This window comes from Metopolophium dirhodum, chromosome 1 (genome assembly GCF_019925205.1).
Source record: "Metopolophium dirhodum isolate CAU chromosome 1, ASM1992520v1, whole genome shotgun sequence".
Taxonomy (NCBI): Eukaryota; Metazoa; Arthropoda; class Insecta; order Hemiptera; family Aphididae; genus Metopolophium; species Metopolophium dirhodum.
The window spans coordinates 95,036,855-95,056,589 of NC_083560.1; the positions used below are offsets into that span (position 1 = coordinate 95,036,855).

At 28.9% G+C, this 19,735-nt stretch overlaps 2 protein-coding genes across 3 annotated transcripts; one reads left to right on the plus strand and one right to left on the minus strand.

Moving 5' to 3' along the window:
• Positions 1-2,008: 2,008 nt before the first annotated feature.
• Positions 2,009-4,853, minus strand: LOC132936820 (putative ATP synthase subunit f, mitochondrial). Of its 2 annotated transcripts, XM_061003596.1 has the most exons (3): positions 4,731-4,853; positions 3,166-3,226; positions 2,009-2,515 (listed from the first exon to the last, which is right to left on the minus strand). In XM_061003596.1, the coding sequence occupies exons 2-3, from the start codon at positions 3,215-3,217 to the stop codon at positions 2,142-2,144; spliced, it is 426 nt and encodes a 141-aa protein (XP_060859579.1). In that variant the 5' UTR covers positions 3,218-3,226; positions 4,731-4,853; the 3' UTR covers positions 2,009-2,141. The 2 variants fall into 2 exon arrangements, with proteins under 2 accessions (XP_060859579.1, XP_060859581.1); XM_061003598.1 differs by lacking the exons at positions 3,166-3,226; positions 4,731-4,853 and adding an exon at positions 2,803-2,833.
• Positions 4,854-8,732: 3,879 nt separating this feature from the next.
• Positions 8,733-17,809, plus strand: LOC132935219 (transcription factor 21-like). Its single transcript, XM_061001698.1, has 4 exons — positions 8,733-9,065; positions 13,241-13,580; positions 16,144-16,276; positions 17,283-17,809. The coding sequence occupies exons 1-4, from the start codon at positions 9,012-9,014 to the stop codon at positions 17,476-17,478; spliced, it is 723 nt and encodes a 240-aa protein (XP_060857681.1). The 5' UTR covers positions 8,733-9,011; the 3' UTR covers positions 17,479-17,809.
• Positions 17,810-19,735: the final 1,926 nt, after the last annotated feature.

Genomic DNA, 19,735 nt, shown 5'->3' on the forward strand with positions numbered 1-19,735 from the left:
CTTGTATTACGTTTTAAAATCTTAGATTTAAAAAGAAAAATTTTTATGAAATCTCAACTCAAAATAATTTGCTAATTTTTGTGATTTTTCCGTATTTTGTCAAGATTTAAACTTTAAATGCTTATTAAAAAAAATTGTGACTAAGGATTCTTAATATATTTCAAATGTCATTGTAAAAAAGCGGATGTCGCACTGCTGTACAGTAGGTTACAAGTGGGTCAATATATAATGTATTGTATTAAACTTTAATTCAATGATATAATATCATTTTATAAGACAAACGAATCTGAGTGGAGACCAGTTTGTCTGTCTGGATATGTTATATTGTTATTATTTATTATAGCCTGCAAGATGAATTTATATTATAATATTATAATATTTAATTCGTTTCTATGGTGATAAACAAAGCGTTAGAAATTAAAATCCCATTTTTAGCTGTTTTTCGTAATTTGTCGGTGGTTTTTCTCGTGGCATTAAATAGCTATTAATAAAATCGAAAAATAACCTTTCTAAAGTACCATCTTGATCCAATTTGCTAAAAGATAAGGTACTATATGTTGAAATCAAAGCACTCCTTCTGGTAGAAATTTTGTATAAAGGATAAAAAAAAAATAAATAAATAAACACAATTGTAAAACCACTTCCTCGCTCCACTTAGAATGTAATATATTAAGAGGCTTGTATCAAATTGTCAAGCTTTTTTACCCAACATATAAAGTTTTATTGACATTCATAGAAGAAAGGACTAATAAAATTGGATCGTGTATAGAGATTGTTCAAACAATATTTACATGATTTATGTCCGATCCTAAGAGGAAGATAATAAGATATTAAAATAACCCAAGGCTTAATAATGTATTTATTTATGATGTTAGAAAATTTAAATATATTATATAAATTCAAAGTTATGCACTTTAAAATTATTACCACTTAAAACCCACGGGCCTGTGTTGAGTATAGTTACGCCCACATGAAACGCACTTTTTAAATCGTTGGGTTGACCTCCTCTACCTAATTTTTCCCAATTCGAGCACTGAATATTTTTTAATATTATAACTAAAACCGGTTTTCTTTGTTTAAATATTTTATTTGAACCAAATTTGAACTTACAATATATAGAAAATAACGTGATTATTTATTTTTAGATTTTTTTGTTATATTATATAGTTACTATTTATGAGGAACCTTTTATTACGATTTCAAGCCTATTACCTATAAAATTTAAATATTTTATGAATTTTTAACTACAATATAATTTATAAGTATTTGTGAAATGTTGAATTTCGCCAAAATTTGAACTTTAAATATTTATAAAACAATTATATGCATCTGTAATATTTTCGAACTGCTATTATAATAAATTAATAACATATGACAAATCGTATAATGAATTTTCTCAGGTTTCTAACTTTAAACGCTTATATAAAAGTATTATGTCTGTATTTATAAAATGTTATAATTGGTTTATGAAGAACGTGTATTAAATGTCCAAGGTTTTTAACTAAACAAACATTGTATTATCAAAATGTTTAAAAATAAAAGCTAAAAAAAAATAAAAATCACAAATGTCCGTGTAAACAGCTTAAAAAGAATCAAAATATTTTAAATATAGTAGCACGTATAGTAATGTTAAAATATAAAGTCGGTGAAAATTTAAAGTATCTATAGTTAGGTTAGGTTAGATTTTGTCACAAACTGGTTTTACGTAAAAATTCCTCATTTCCGTAATTTTTATATTGTTTTTTTCCTGAGAATCTTTTTACCACGAAAAGTACCAACTAGACCAAATCGATACCAGAAACCACCCTCAAAGTTGAAAATTGAAGCATTTTTAAATTGTTCTGCCAAAAAAAGTTGAGAGGGACAAAAATTAATAACTAAAAAAAAATATTATATTATAACTGTATTTATTATTTTTGCAACAAAGCTTGCACAAACTTTTTTATGTATTTGTAAAGAACATTGTAAACCACTGTGTTTACCAAACTAAAAATAAAAACTCTGCTGTTTGAGACAATGTATAGTCCACGAATAATCGTCCATATTTCACTTAAACAGCAGAATTTATATTATTAGTTTGGTAATTACGTTGGTTTAAAACACTCTTACAATATAATATGATGTCAAAAATCTATTGGTTTTTAATGGTATTTGTAGTTTCGGTGACGAATGATTTTGCCATAGTTTATGATGTAGAATATTAACATCATACCGACAAGCCCTTGAATCAGCGGAGCCGCAGTTGTACGTTTTGGTTGTACATATTGGTGTGACCATCGCCAATAAGCGCGGGAAAATAATGCAGCTAAAGATTTTGGCGATTTGTTGCGGCACTTTAGCCATTGGGGGACCTCGTAGAGCTTCAGTTCTAAAAACGGCGTGGAGGGAGTGCCATAAAAACGGGCCGGATCGTAAGGTCCATGCACTTTGGGATTGTACTCGGCGGGATAGTCACCAATACCCTTGAACACTTCTGCAGCAGGATGGTCCTGTATTTTCTGCATATTGGTCTTGGCTGCGGATATACGAGAAAAACAACGGTAATTGCCCAAGGCGTTGTTATAAGTATTATAATAACATTTAATATATAGAGTCGAGTGTCGAGTCATCGATAACTCGAATCTTAAGTGGAGTAAAAAAAATTTAAATTTTGTATTTTTACATATATATATTATATGTACCTCAAACACAACTTAAAAACCTTTCAAGGAGCAAGAAAAAAATTTGATTTTTTAAAGATTTTGAGTAATTGAAGTTCGAGTTATCGAAACTTGACTGCTGTACATTGTGCATTGAACTTACCGAAGCAGACAATCCTCTGAATGTAATTCATATTGTAAATCAAAAAATATGTACTTGTATGCAATTACAGTTTTTGAATTTTAAAGTATTAATTAAACGTTGAATAAATTAAATTTCGTTTTATAATTTGATTATACTTCTTAAACGCCCTTACTAATTAGTGTAATATGTTTACTACAGTTTAAATTACATAAAACGCATGAACAATTATAAGGCTGAAACTATACAATTATTGTGCCAATAAATAGGTTCGAAAAACTTTTTAAGACTGATAAATAAAATACAAGTTACAACTGCATTCTGTTGTCATAGCAAAGGTAAACGATAATGACCGATCGTCAATAATAACTAACAGATACTTACTACACATCGACACATCGACGAGTCTGTTCCATTTTAAATTGTATTTGGCCATACTAATTTTCTAAATCAACCAAAAAAATTTTTTTAATAAAAACGTTCTTGCGTACACTATACTTACCTAATGTCTATAATAATTATATTAAAGTCTGAAGACAATAGTGTAGTATTAATATATAAATTAGTTAACTAGGTATATTAATTTATGTTAGTTTCATTTTTTGAAATAGGACATAGGTATTATTATTATCGAATTATATGAAATTTAAAAAAATAAAATAATTTAAATGTGTGAAATATTTCAGTATTTTAATAAATTTTGTTTTAGTTTTGAATAAATTTTATATTTACATATAATTGTCACAAATCACCATCATAATTGTATGGTACCTAAATGTATACCTAACCTAACCTTTGGTATTATACATTTAAAATGGTATTCAACATTTTAAATATTTTAATGTTTAAATGATATAAGTAGGTATACAATACTACTGAATTCTTATATTAGAATTTAGGGCACTGAACATTGTTAAAAAAAAAAATAAATTTTATTTTATTTGTGTTCAAAAAAATTTCAATGTTTCACGTTTTTGAGAAATATTAGAAATTTTTATACAAATTTTAGTGAAATATTTCATACTTCAAACACTAATTAATATATATGTATTGAGAGTATTTATTAATACTTGTTATGTATTAGACTAATAACAAGTGAATAAATAATATTAAGTATAAGTAACCATAAGTAAATAATAAGTAACCATGACAACAAAAATCTTACCCGAAATTGAAAAATTAAGAATAATTTTATATTTTGAAGAAAAAAATAATAAGTATCCAGTAACCATATTAAAAAAAAATTTGGACCCCCTTAAAATTGTTTTTCAATTACGGCCTTGGATTTAATAAACAATATTGAATATAATACACCCGTGTGCGTGGAAAACATGTATTATAAAACAAACGGAAACTAGCTATGCGTTGTAAGAAGTTTCGCCTAAAAATTATAGTATGACATGATATAATAATTTATAGTAGTGCATTGCGAGTTACACAACATCGTCGCGATGTTGAATTTAGATCACAAAAAGACATCACCGATTAACATCAGTTCTAAAACCGTTTCATAAAAATAAAGTTTTATATATCAATAAGTAACATTACCTAGATGTTAATTGTGTAACACACAGGCGTTATTACAATGTAACTAATTTACAAAGTTTACATTTTTGCTATAAAAATACAAAAGTGACACATTCATGGGAGTGTGAACGGGGCAAATGCCCCAAGTGGCAAACTTTTTGGAGTAACAAAAATTATAACTTTTGCTTATGTGTTCATGATTTTTTAATTTTTAAAATTTTTCGGTATTGTTACATTGTATACCTATTTAAAATACATACCTACAAATTTTGTATTTTAAAAATAATGTTGAGCATCTAATTAAAAATAAAAAATTATACGATACCTATAGGGAATATAGGTACCTACTATATTATATTATATTACTAGATGATTCCACACACTTTGTTGTTCGTTAAAAATATCAACACTTAAAAAATTACCCTTCTGGCCTCTGCAGGGTGTAACTCGCTCCAGTAGTTGCACTTACAGTAGCCACCTTGGTAGGCAATATTCGAAAATTCGATTTGATGCAAGCTGATCTTTCCAATTAACCAATGGCAACCAATAACAAATAAATACTAATTTTACTAATTATTTCTCCTATAACCAATAGCAACAATTTATAAACAACAATTCCCATCGTAAATCTAAAAGTTTGAACATTTTTCCCAGTTTGACCTACCAGGACTTACCCGAGAACCACCCTAGTGGTTATATTATTATGTGCTGTTCTTCAATCTTTAAAATTCGTAGGATCTAAAGAAAAAAAATTAAAATTCGTTAAAGGTGCCACTGTGCGCGATGGTAAACAGAAAATTGTCAATTTCGGAAGAATATAATTTCCAAAACGATGATTTCTGAACATTTTTCTTTCATCATCGTTCTTAAGGGGACATGAGTTAAAGTGACATTTGTTGTCTCCATCTTACAAGAGTTACGAATTATTATGTAGGCCCCCTCCGGTCAGCCAAGAAGAGGTGTGAAATTTCATGAGTGCCCCTGGGTGCATGATTTCTAAATGCAGCCCCGAAAACAACTAATATAGATGTTGCATGATGCAGATAATGAGAATGACTATAACGTTTAATGGTACATAATATAGAAAAATACTGGATATAGAATTAAAATTTTTATTTTTACGTCCGCGATTTATAAGTGATACAAATAATTATTTGAATATAATTATGTCATAATTTATTAATATCCACGCTCTACTATTGGAAAATCATATTCATTAAATATCTGTATACACAATGTATACACAATATCGTTAAAATATTATGTTCTATAGTTAAACATAATAAACAAAATATTATTAAAAAGATATTTATAGAAAAAACTCAGGACAATCAGTTATCGTCTTATCATGAATATTATCATTATTATTATTGTTTTCACCACCAATTGTCCCTCTCTGTAGAGTCTGGACTTCGCTGCCTACCAAGTACGGCTGGACTGCTAGAGTGCCCAGAGCCATACTCCAGACTTTTCAAGTTTTAACTGCACACAAGCTTGACGATCATAAAACGCTGTTCATACTTCATTTCATGATTATCATTTTTATTTGTGCCGTTTGTCGTTATTAAGTCAAAAACATGACAGAAAAACAAATCAAAGGTAAGAAGATCACAAATTATTACAAGTTATATTATATATTATATCCTAATTCCTAAGTATTTTAGTGAGTAATACATATATTTACACAATGGCCACTTACCAGATATGTAAAAAATTAAAGAAATGTACCTACACACTACAGAATTAAACAATGAAATAACAATTTCTTATAATATAGCTTTAGGTTAGGTTCAAATGGTCATTAATTTAAAAAAGTTGTTAAGTGTTTAGACAATCTGATGCATAATTCTTTAAAATTACCTAAAAACAACTGTACATATCAGTATATATTTTAATATAATATAATATGTATCATAGTCATAACACTCATAACAAATATGTTTTAAAATGATCATATAATTTAAAATAAAATAATGAGAACATGAGTTAGGTTTTTAAAGGTTGTAACTTAAAAAACTTTTAATTTGTGATAAGTACTTGAAGTGGGGAAATATCTAATAGAATGGGGACGCAAAAGTATAAGCAAAATATGCGTACCTCAAAACGTAAATTTATTATTGATTAGGATATAATTAAAAGGGATACACTAAAATATTTTTAAAAAGAAGACCTCTTCTCCGTCATCCTACAATTCAAGCACAATTATAATTTACAATTTATTTTAAGTTTTAAATTCATGTAAATTTAAATATAACATAAGATTTATTATATGTATTTCAATTTTAGAGTCGCCGTTCCTCTTGGTTTTTAGTAATGTTTAAAGAAACAAATACCTATATAGTGTTGTACCCAAAAATTGGATTTTACCTTGCAACATTGACAATAGTTTGTTTGCGAAATGGCTAACTTTTCTGAATGTTACAAGTGATATAATCTGTGCTGCAGCAAATCCGTTACCAGAGTGGCAGTCCTTCAAAATAAAATTATTTGATGATGGGAAAGAGTATTGTAAGTTGTTTCAACATAATTTACTTTAATATCTAATATATAGGATGATGCATTAAGTGTGTGATCCTGAATTTTGTACATAGTTATGATTTAAACATTTTGATAATTCAATGACATAGTATTTGTACTTATGTCAAAATATATAATACGATTATATTATATTTATTAATTTAACATAAGTATATTATGTGTCCAACGTATAATATATACCTCTCTTAATGTATGCAACTAGATATTCAATGTTAAAATTTTTCTAGTTTATTTAAAAAAAGCCTGGCATCGGAAAGTTGATTATCAACTGTCTGAAAGTTCCTCAACTGAAGTTGATTGTTTGGCCAAGAAGAAAAAGTACCAACAATTTATAGAAGAGAGTTTTGATGAAGGTACTTATTAGTTTATTACTATTATTTATAATTATTATAAATATCTAAATATTATTTATTTTACCAATATCATACCCTATGAATATTTAAATAAATGTATTAATATTATTAACCTTTTGAATATTAATCAAGTATTTAATTTGTACCAGATAACCATACCTTATCTGTGTTATCTGTGGTTAATGCCAATATGTTTCCTCGTCGGATGATATACAACAAATATCGATCATTCAATCCGTCATGGTATTAAAAATATCTATGGATTGAATATTATAAACACAAAGATAACATTTATTGTTATTGCTGTCGGCCTTTCGCTATAAATGTAAGTAACACCTCTGGACAACATGTGTTTATTAAACAAGGCTATTGTGATTGGAAATGAATTACTGATAGTACAATAAAACATCAAAATTCTGTCATTAACATTTCACAAGTTAAACTTGGAAAAATATAAAGCTTATAAAACTTTAAAAACATCTGGAGCTGTATCATGCCAAGTAAATAATTTTACTCGGCATCAAATATTAAAAAACCGTGATGTATTAAAATCGTTGATTATAATGGCTCTTTGTTGTGCTCGTCAAGATATTAGTCTTCGTGGTCATCGAAATGAAAAGCTACAAATGTCAGATGACAATCAATAACCATTCTACGTCTAATAATTCTGCCAGTGTTACTACAGAAATAGAGCATTATAGAAATCAAGGTAATTCTGTACTTAACTTTTGTGGCCCACCCACAAAATAAGTTCTGGACACGTATAGGTACTGTTTATTTATTATATAAAGTGTGCATATTTTGTATTTGTTTTATTGTTAGTTTAGTCAAGATATACAAGTGATAAAAATTCCGAAAGTTAAACCGTCATTTTCCGGTCGTTTGCGGTTCTATCAAAATAATTTGGGCATTATTGTGGCAATTTTTTTAAGAGGCTTTTCGGTCAATTTTTTAGAGCATTTTTCAACAGTTTTTAAGCCTCTTAAATCCGGACCCTTAAGTCCATTACTATAAAATATACATACCTATCTACGTAATATTATTAAAAGCGTGCGTGGGTTCGTGTATTCGCGTGCGTGTGGACGATACGCAACAATAATCGACAAACGCGTAAAAACCGGTAAAAAACGCGTTCCACCGTTGGATATACACTATGGCCGTTTAATTCCATTATTCACGATTTTCGTTGTTCGCATCTACGGCACCACGAAATAGACTTACAATAATGTATTTTAGTATAATATACTAATAACGAGACAATAACGAATATCGTACTCGGGTGTTGGGTGACAATAAGGCGACACGTGTTGGCACAGTTGTTGTCGTCTGTCCCGTTCTCCTCGCTCGTGCCACGCCTACGTGGTGAGGGGGTGTGCCGTCGGGGGTGGGAGGGGGAGCGTGTGCCGTATACGTTTAATATAATAATAATAATAATAGGTAATACGTGGTTTTTTTCTTTCAATTATTTAAACAAGTGTAGATCCGTGTAATTAAAACGTTTTTTAGTTTTTTTCCAACGCGCCACTCAACATATTTGCGTCTATACATATTATATAGTCGCTTCTGACGGATATCGCCGCCGCCGTCGGTGTACGTGGATGTAGGTATCTATTATAATATTAGTACGGTTTTGGTTCCCGGACGATTCGAATGCTGCCATTAAAAATCCATCAACCGTTTTAGCTCGACCCGTAATAGCTATATTATAATAGGGACCTAATAATACTGTAGTATAGGTGTAGACATCGAGTGGCCTCACTCGGGCGAAGAACTGTCTTTTCACATCCCGATTAAAAAAACCTAACGACAAACATGAGCGAACCATCGCCCAGAGGAAACGAAGTGGACACGAGATCCGTTATACAAGTGAGTGATTTATTATGTCTATATGGTTGTGAATTTGTAGAAATAAAATGCATTCGTTTAGCTTATTATTAAACATATAGCTTTCTTCACACAAACTTTGAATTATGTACCAACGAATTCAATTTTGAATCTTTTATTTTGAATTTTTTATTTTTTGCCTTTACCCGTATAAGTACCTACCTATGTAATTTTTTTTCGATATATTTCAACAATTCCGGTTAATTAAAACTTCTTACACGCATTTTATGAATTATATTTTTAATTTTCTTCTTATGCGAATAAAAATAATTATAAATATAGTACCTATACCTACGTTTTATATTTTGATTTTTAATACCTACATTTTTCGAGGTTTAAAATACATTCTTTACTGCAGTTTTTGGGATTCTAATGCATTACAGATAAATAATATAGATGAGGTTTTAAATATATTTCACAACCCTCTAATTATTATTATTATTATTAATTCGTATTGAATATAAGCATACAATATGTCCGTTTTTTTCAATCATGTATCGTTATTGCGAATTTGTACGTGTGTTGTATATACTTTCAAAAGTACGACACAGTCGTCGTAGGTTAAATAATAATGCTTCAGGGTTTTATTTTTTTTTTTTTACTAAAGATTGACCTAAAGATCTAAATTATCTAAAGATTATCTGCATCGTTATAGCACGTATAGCCGGCCGGTATTGTGGTCCGTAGCTCTCTGTGCGCGAATATTATTAGTACCTACGGTCGGACGAAAACAACATTAACTAATAATATTATATTGTTATTAATCGAGTGGTTTTATTAAGCCGGTTAACTGCAAATAGGTAGTAGGTAGGTATACTAGACGTGATGATATAAATATATAATAGTTTAAGCAGACATAAAACACGTGACTTATTCACTAGCCAATATATTCTTATACATCGCTCAAAAAAAAAATTGTGTACTTATTAAGAATTTTAGTCTTAAAACTAATGCACTACCTAATATTCCAATAGTGTGTTTAGGTTTCCATACAAATAAAATTATCATTATTTTATTAACTTTTGTTTAGGGCTCTGCGGAGATCGAAATGTTTGAGGTACCTATAGGTATAATATATACTAGGTATATATAGGAGCAGTGGCCAAATTTTTTTTATTAAAATCTTCTTAGAATGTATCAATTGAAATTCCAGAAATGCCATTCTGGCACAATTGATTCGAGCTGATAAGACTCTAATCGACTGTATAATATCTACCTATATTAAACTATTTATTAATTAAAAAATGTGATATTTGGTTTTCGTGGTAATCGTTTTTTAGTTGTATGAAATTAGTATTATATATATTATAGTTCCAAATATTTATAATTGACAGTCAGAAATACATTAAAATGTGCTCGAATATAGTTATCGATGGACGATATTTAAAATGCGCATTCAATAGGTACATATAAAAAAGTATTTGAATGCCAATACTCAAATACTTACTGACATATATAGGTAGTTAGATAATCAGATAGTTATGAGCGTCCAAAGTTAGAATTTTCACAAATTTCGTTAAAATCACGAACATTTACAAATTATTTTATTTATAAATTCATAAAAATGTATCTATGACCTATATACCTATATCTAAGATTTGAAAATTTGATTCAAAACAAGATTCCCCATAATTTTTGCTAACGTCAACAAAAAAAAAGTCAATTTAATGTTTTATAGGTGTTTGAAGTATCTATATGGCCACTTTATAGTTTATACAATATTCAAAATGTATTTTACTATATATGAGTTCCTTACATTTTTGTTATACTACTATACTAGTGCCAACTTGAATTAAAGGTAAGCCAATATTATGGTGTACGGGAAAAATACAGCATGATAAAAGGCAAAATAAAATAGGTGTCTAAATTGCGCCTCTACTTGCAATATTATATATTTTATATAGAATATAAGCAAAGCATTTTGTGTTTATAATGTTATACAATTAGGTAGGTATCACAGTTGTAAGGTAACTTGTGGGTTGTAAGGTAATTGGCTCTCAGTGGGTGGAGTCCCACCTCCACCACTTTTTATTCGAGTAAATGATCTGGAAAATCATCGATTCCACCAAGACAGATTGCAGTTAATTAAAACCCATCGATTCTGCCAATTTGAAGTTGTAAGTACGATTACCTATAGATATCTCAAGATTGAGCAACTATTTTTGATAACGAAAAAAGTCTAGGACTAGGATTGATAATTATAATAAAGTGTATAAAATTACCGAACAAAAATTACAAATCGTAATATTAACAATCATTTTTAAATTGACGTACATATTAACTATCGATAAAACGGTTTTATAATATTTATATATTTAAAAATTTTTTGAAATCAACTCAAAAGAAAAGTGGGTGCTTTCAGAAATTACTTAAACATTTATAAATCGAGTAATTATTATTTAATTGTATAATACGATTTTGGAGTAATTGTGTAATATTGTATTATTGTGTACACGATTAGATATTATATGTATAACGTATATTAAGTGTTATTAAGTAGAATGTAAAAAATATATTTTTTATTTTTTTAATTATTCAATAAAGTTTAGGTGTGTAACACGCGCTACCAAAATTGGTAGTTGACCTAATCGATAAGCTATTTTAAAACTGCAAGCTGTACTGGTGGAGTCGCTGCAGACGGATGAGCGCTGGATAAATAGTGAGCTCTAGGAAATATTCTGAATACGCCACTGGTCACCAGTGGCGTATTTACGGGGGGGATATGGGGAATAGATCCCCCCTGTCTTTTTTTTTTTTTGTACCTACAGTTAAGTTTTCTTATTTTCTGTATTTCTCAATATGATATTACTTTTAAGTAAGTCTGTTTTCTAAATGTTCTAGCCGTGGTAATTGTACCTCTCTGATATACTAATCGCCACTAATCGTTCGCGGCTTAAATGCGACTATCGGACAATAAAAAAATATACCTCTATGGTAGGTATACTGTATTTTTTACTTTTCTGCGAATAATTTTTTATGCATGAGTGTATAATAAACCCGATCAACAGTCAATAAATAAAACAAAATTACCATGAAGACCGTAGATTTACCATAGGGCATAGGTTTATTTTTAGTGACTGAAAAAATTGTATTCACCTCTGGGTTACATGCTTTAGATGTTTGTGATAAAGAGTTTTATCCAAATATTCATGAACTCTGGAAAATATTTTGTACTTTGCCTGTATCAACTGCTACACCTGAACGATGTTTTCAGTGGCGGATCCAGGGGAGCGCAAAGCGGGCATTTCCCCCCCCCCCTCCAATCACAATAGTTTCCCTTTGTTTAACACTGTGTTTAGCCAATTTTGTAGCAAATGTATGTACTTTGGTACTTTTCACCCCTACCCCCCCCCCCCCCCATACCACCGCCAAAAGTAAGCCACTGGACTATAAATTATAAATTAGGAAGTAATTATTATATATACTTTGGTTATTAGAACCGACTTAATGTGTTGGCTTTATTGGCATGTCACCGGTAAATACAACAATCATGCTAGATGAGGTTATCGATGAACTGAGCATCCAAAAAAATAGAAAACTGGATTTTGTATTATAACTATTTTTTTTGTTTATCGTATTAAACACGGAATTGGAGCTAGTATGCATTTATAATAAATGCTATGAGTACTATACAATTTGTGTTAATTCTTATTTCGCCTTGATCCACACTAACCTTGATAGGTAACAAGTTAGGGGATTTTAAAAATGTATATTATGTACGTATTTATGGGTGTATTATTATATATTTCTTCCCCCCCCCCCCCATTGCAAAATTCCTAAATACGCCTCTGCACTGGTGCAGTATTGAGACTTGTCTAGATAAATAATTCATATTATACGTAAATTATAATAATAATATTTAACTACAAGTGTTCTTTAATTTAATATTATATATTTATATCATTATAAGTATTTAAAAGTCCCTATCATTTATTTAAAAAAATGTACAGTCAATTTATACTTTTTACTAATAATTATGTCAATTACGTACTTTCATTTAAACTTATTGTCTGTGTTCAAGTTGTAGCAAGGTGTACTGTTATAAAGTTAGATTTAAATATATTAAAAAAATATTATCTTTTTTTTATCTAGTTAAAAAAGTATTTATCTAATCCAAACACTGAGTCTGGTGTGATATTATTGTTATTCCAATTTAGGAAAATGTCACTCGGGCCGTGTACGTGAACAAACCGCACGTCGACACGGTGGTCTCGGCGATCAACACGTCCTCTGTGCACTACGACCAAAGTTCGTCGGACTCGACCACCATTTGCACGCTCAACAACGTGCTGCCGCCAATGGGATACGACTACCAACACCATCCGCCCTTGACCAGTGTCCAGATCGGTGGCCCCGGGGTACCACCGCCACCCGTGTATGGCATGTCCCGCGACGAACATCAGTACTCGCCCTCAGTGGCGGGCATCGGCTCCAGCTGTTACATGCAGACTGAGGTCAAGTCTAGCTCAAGAGTGCGCTCGTACGAATCCGAAAGAGGTAGGTGGTAATAAAACTATAACGAATAATATTAAGGGCATTCCGCACTACTAGTTTTTGAAGCAAATAGACCCCCCCATATGCGTTCCAACATACTTACTTGAGTTTTACTCCGATATTAATATATTTGAATTAAAAAGCATATTTTAATTTGTTATAAAGTCTTTTAATTTAGTTGATTAGTTTAAAAAAAAAAAGGTGGACAATTGGATACTACTCTGCTGTACAGTAGTTGTCGAGCATGTCGTTATAGATAAATAATTTTATACGAAAATCAATTCTGAGCGTGGACGTTGTGTCAGCCTAGAATACTTGTATAAATAATCAAAATTAATAAAAAAAAACGTAAACAATTTGAAAATATCTCATGGCTATAAATAGCGTGACTTTTCGGTGAACTTTTTGAGAACATTCTATTAAAATGTCTAATGTTACCTATGAAAAAAAAACTTTTATGCATTTCTAACTGAAAAATAATTTATTAAAATTATCATTACTATAAATATCTGAGAGTCAAAATAGTTTGAAAATTTTACCATGTATGGAAAATGCTTTGATGAATTTTGTCAAAATTTGAACTTTAAGTGAAAATAAAAATTATATTTATGAACTTCCATTAATAAAATTATAAGGAACCTATAACATTAAATTGTAAAGATTTTTTACCAAGTAAAACGTTTTTATCGAAAAAAATTTAAAAAAAATTTTAAGAAGTTTTACTACCTTTATAAAAAGAATATTCGATTTTTATTAAATTTTTTTTTTTAACATTTAAATTTGATTATTTATACAAGTATGCTAGGCTGACACAATATCTCCTTCAGAATCATTTCTCGTATACAATGATTTATCATTGAATTCAAATATAAGTTATAACACATCCATTACATTCAATTCTTTTCAGATTCTAAGCTGAGCGATAATAATATTGATTTTACAATGGTGTCTGTTCTTTTTTGTGTCCATCGTCACCATTTGGGATAGTAAAAATGCTTCTGATAAACGACTTCACCATATTTTCTGGTAGGAAAGTGAATCTAGTTTGTATTATGGGGAAAAGTTGACCAAAAGTGAAAAATGTTTGGCAAAAGCTCAAAATTCTTAGTAGTTTTCAAAATTCAGGAAAAAATAAATAAAAAAGGTTGGTAAGTGGATGTCGCTCTGCTGTGCAGTAGGTTACAAGTGGGTCACTGTAATGGATGGTGTTAAATTTGAATTCAATGATATAATATTATTCTATAAGAAAAACGATTCTGAGCGAAAACGGTCAGACAGCCTATGATATTACCAAGTATATTTGATGATATTATTATGAATAAAGTAACTTATATATAACTTATTTACGTGAAGCCTTGTTTTAAGTTTTCAATTCTTAGCTATAAAAGTTGAACATTTTATAAATTTTCAACTACAAAATAATTATTAATTTTTAAATTTGATCAATTTTGTCAAAATTTGAACTTTAAATGCTTATAAAAAAAAATTGTGCCTATGTATTTTTAATATTTTTCAACTGGAATTGTAACAATAGATCTAGAGCCTTGCATTAAATTTTCACGCTTTTTTTCTCAACAACTAAAATTTTATTGATATTTATAGAAAAAAAAAAACTACAAAAATTGAAAACTGACAATGTCCGTACACAGCTCAAAAAGAGTCAAATTTTATCATCTACAGAAAATGCTAATATAAACATTCAGTGACATTTTCAAGTAGAGAGAATTTGTATCTAATGTCTAATTTCGTAAACGCTCGTAAAAATATATTTTGACTTTCTGGTAAAGTTTTTGTTGAATGTTAAATGTAGGAAATCATAAGGGAAATCTTGTATTATATTTTCAAAGCTTAGATATAATGAAAAAAAATTTTTATGAATTTATAACTCGAAATAATTTTTCAATTGTTGTAATTTTAATGTTCAAACACTCATAAAAAATTATTGTGAGCGTAATCAATTTTATTTTTAATTTCCACTAACAACAACTTATGAGGAACGTTATATTAAATTTTCAATATTTTAACCGAGCATAAAATATTTCATTGACAGTAATTAAAACTAATAAAACTCAAAATTTTTTTAGGACAACAAATGCTCAAAAAAATTTGTAATACCTCGCTAAATTTGATGATGCATAGAATTCGATAGTATAAACATTCCATTAAAATTACACATCCACGGTAGTTTTTTTAAGAGTTACACCAAAAACCAAAATCTTTTTCGTAAAAATTCCCGTTTTTCCTTAATTTTTTTTTTATTTTTTCATGCGCTTTTAAAAACTACTAATTTTGACCTCCCCAATGCACCAACTAGATTCACTTTCCCACCGAAAAATAAATTGAAGTTCCGATCGCTCCGCTCAGAATCTAAAATGTCATTAACTTATTACTAAAAATAGTAGCTATATAACAAACACGTCTCGTCAATCGTAAATGTAAATAATAATCACTACATTCGTCGCTCCGCTTAGACTCTAAAACAAATTATGACTCACTGAAATAATATCAGGATATTTATAACGCACATTTAATATAAACACAATCCATCAAATTATATTGTCCACAGACTATAAAAAATCAGCTTGTGACAGAGAACGGACCAGAATGCGAGACATGAACAAGGCTTTCGATCTGCTGAGAAACCGTTTGCCCAAAAGTAAACCACCTGGGAAGAAACTCTCTAAAATCGAGTCGTTGAGGTTAGTATAATATATTAATATATTATAGACTTAAATACTCGTAAGTCGTAGTACCTAATTACCGCAAAAAATTATAAGAACCAATAACCTTATACAGTGATGTGATATTGACTCAGATGCAAAAAACCAAAAAGGCTTGGTATTCCAATATAAAAATAATATATATTCTGAAAGGTCCCTTAATTTTGCTGCATCAAACCGACAAAATGGCCCTCTTAGTCTGCCACTGACTCTGTACTTACGTGAAGAAAATTAAGAGTAGGAGAGGTAAATAATTGACCTATATATATATAAATTCGGAATAGAACTTATACAGTATACGAGTAAATGTGCAGGTAAATATAAAAATGTGAATGAGTATAGAGTCTTTAAATTGTATATTTTTACATACAATATTAACTAATATTAACCAGTATTTCAAGTTATATTATTTTAAATACAGTAGATTCTTATTATGATAAACGTTGATATCTCGAATGTTTTGTAATCTGATTATCTGAAACTCAATTGAAATTTGATATCCCCTTGAAATAATTACCATTAAAATAAAACACAATACATATCTTAGAACATGTTTCTATTCCCTTTGAGTTTCGACATAACGAGAGTTTACTATACTTATATATTATACCCAAGTTATAACTCATTAAATTATCGTCCAAAATTCGATTTCTAGGTACGTGTTTAAGTACTCAAAATGTATTCTTCTTTGGAATAATTAATTACAAATACATGCGTTGTGCTTAAAAAAGAATAAACTTAAAAGAATATATAACGATAAAAAATATTAATTTTTTTTAGAAAAATGTTGTTTTTTAATGACTTAGAATAATGTAAAAAAATTTTAAAAAACGTCAATAGTTTTTTTTTTTAATAAATAGTGTCTTACGTTAAATGTATCATCTGGTATGATAGTTACCTACCTAATAAGATCACCTATTAGATATATTATTACCTATAGTAAAAAATGTAAATACACTACGATTTAATAATTTGTGCGCTGCAGGATGGCCATACGGTACATAAGACATTTACAAGCGATCTTGGAGTATGGACCAGAGTACGAGACAAAACTTTACACTGTGCCGTCGTGTACCCAATACCTACCTCCACCGACGTACTACGGTTACCAGCCATCACAGTATGGTCAATGTTGGAACGCTGCAGGCGATTATCCTCCGAACGTAAACAACCAATATTAGTTCCAGAGTGTTATATTAGGCTTACAATCATACGTAATAATTTGAACACACCCATACAATAATATCATAGATATATTATAATATACGTACTATTATATATTAATAAATATTATATATCATTCATATGGATACTGAACATAGATCGTACGAAGTGTATAATAATAATATTATATTCACTGCGTTTAATTTACGTGTCGTTGATTTTCTTCCTATTTCTTAATCATTTTTTACTTTATTATTTTTAGACTACCTAATAATTAAATAATAATATACCCAATAAAAAACACTAAAGTACACATTAATCGAAATTAAAATTGTATCAACTATTATAGTTATTTATTTAAAAATTTAAGTAAATATATTTATTTCAATAAATATGATGTATTTTAGAGAAAACAAATTGTATTTTAATTAATTAAATAGGTATTATATTATAATATAGGTACCTACCTATATTTGTCCGTATAATATATATATATATATTATATGCTAAGCAGTCAAACAATTTTTTTCAGTTTGGCGGGTCTTTAAAAATATTTCCCTGTAACAAAAATACAACCTATCCTCCCCTATCTAGCAGTTACATAATTTTACGAATTTTAAATATATACTACCTGTTATTGCAGTCACCAGTCATCATCATATTACGAGTGTCCGTCAATGGTAGCTAGCTGTTAATATAAATAATATAATAAATAATAAGGGTCCGGTGCAAGAACCGGGTATCTCCACTTTTAAAAATTGTTCAGGGTGACCATTTGAAAATTCATTATCTCGTTTACTTCCATAGAAAATAATTAACGATATTTTTGATAACTCCGAAAATCGTTATCAAATTTATATGGTTGTTGTACCTGGTTGTAGCTATCTCCTCCGTAAATAAGATTTCATGGAAAAGTCACATTCGAAAAAAGTGGAGATTCCTGATTCTTGCGGATATAAATAAAACATTAAAATAAAAATGGGTGGTAATTGTTTTCGTGACAGGTTTCAATAAAGGGTAGGTTGGTGGGATGGTGGTTAATCGTGATCCTCGGCATACATATAAATAAGATATAAATTTGTACTTCGGCGTCACTGGTTCATTACACTTGAGTAGGTATTAACTCAAAAATAAAAATAAAAAATGTGGATAAGTGGATGTCACTCTGCTGTACAGTAGGTTACAACTGGATCACTGTAATGGATGGTGTTAAATTTGAATTCAATGATATAATATCATTGTATAAGAAAAACGATTCTGAGCGAAAACGGTCAGTCAGCCTATGATAGGAGCCTATGAAATAAGTATATTTGATGATATTATTGTGAATAAAGTCATTTATATATAACCTATTTACGTGGGCCTAGTTTTAAATTTTCAATCCTTAGGCATAAAGTTAAATATTTTACACATTTTTAACTACAAAATAATTAATAAATTATAAATTTGATAAATGTTGTCAAAATTTAAACTTTAAATGCTTATAAAAAAAAATTGTGTCTATGTATTTTTAATATTTTTCAACTGCAATTGAAACATTATATCAAGAGCCTTGCATTAAATTTTCACGCTTTTTTACACAACAAATAAAATATTATTGATATTTATAGAAAAAAAAACTAAAAAAATTGAAAACTGACTATGTCCGTAAACAGTTCAAAAAGAGTCAAATTATTTTCAAAATTGTATGGTGTATAGAAAATGCTAATATAAACATTCAGTGAAATGTTCAAGTATCTACAGTCTTGTTTTTTAATTACAATAAAATGAGAAAATTGTTACATGAGAAATCGAGTGAATATCAAATGTTGTAAGAATATAAATTTCAGACGCCCATAAAAATTTAATTAAGTTTATTGTAGACATTTTTTTTTTTGATAAAGGTAGACAAACTTATGAGTAATCTTATATTACATTTTCAAATCTTAGATTTAAAAAGAAAAATTTTTATGAATTCTCAACTCAAAATAATTTGCTAATTTTCGTGATTTTTCCGTATTTTGTCAAAATTTGAACTTTAAATGCTTATAAATAAAAACTGTGACTAAGGATTTTTAATTTTTTTCATCTTCCTTTGAAACAATAACCTAGGAGCCTTCTATTAAATTTTCAAGCTTTTTTACTCAACAGATAAAATTTTATTGATATTGTTAGAAAAAAAAACTAAAAAAATTTAAAACTGACAATGTCCGTATACAGCTCAAAAAGAGTCAAAATATTTTCAAAATTTTATGGTGTATAGAAAATGCTAATATAAACATTCAGTCAAAATTT

What these genes read in the sequence shown, in the direction of transcription:
- LOC132936820 (XM_061003596.1), bottom strand. Translation starts at nt 3,217, where the DNA reads ATGGCCAAATACAATTTAAAATGGAACAGACTCGTCGATGTGTCGATG. An exon ending in CGTCGATGTGTCGATGTGTA is followed by an intron (nt 2,516 to 3,165) that starts GTAAGTATCTGT and finishes GTATATCCGCAG; the next exon opens with CCAAGACCAATATGCAGAAA.
- LOC132935219 (XM_061001698.1), top strand. Translation starts at nt 9,012, where the DNA reads ATGAGCGAACCATCGCCCAGAGGAAACGAAGTGGACACGAGATCCGTT. An exon ending in ACACGAGATCCGTTATACAA is followed by an intron (nt 9,066 to 13,240) that starts GTGAGTGATTTA and finishes ATTCCAATTTAG; the next exon opens with GAAAATGTCACTCGGGCCGT. An exon ending in CTCGTACGAATCCGAAAGAG is followed by an intron (nt 13,581 to 16,143) that starts GTAGGTGGTAAT and finishes TATTGTCCACAG; the next exon opens with ACTATAAAAAATCAGCTTGT.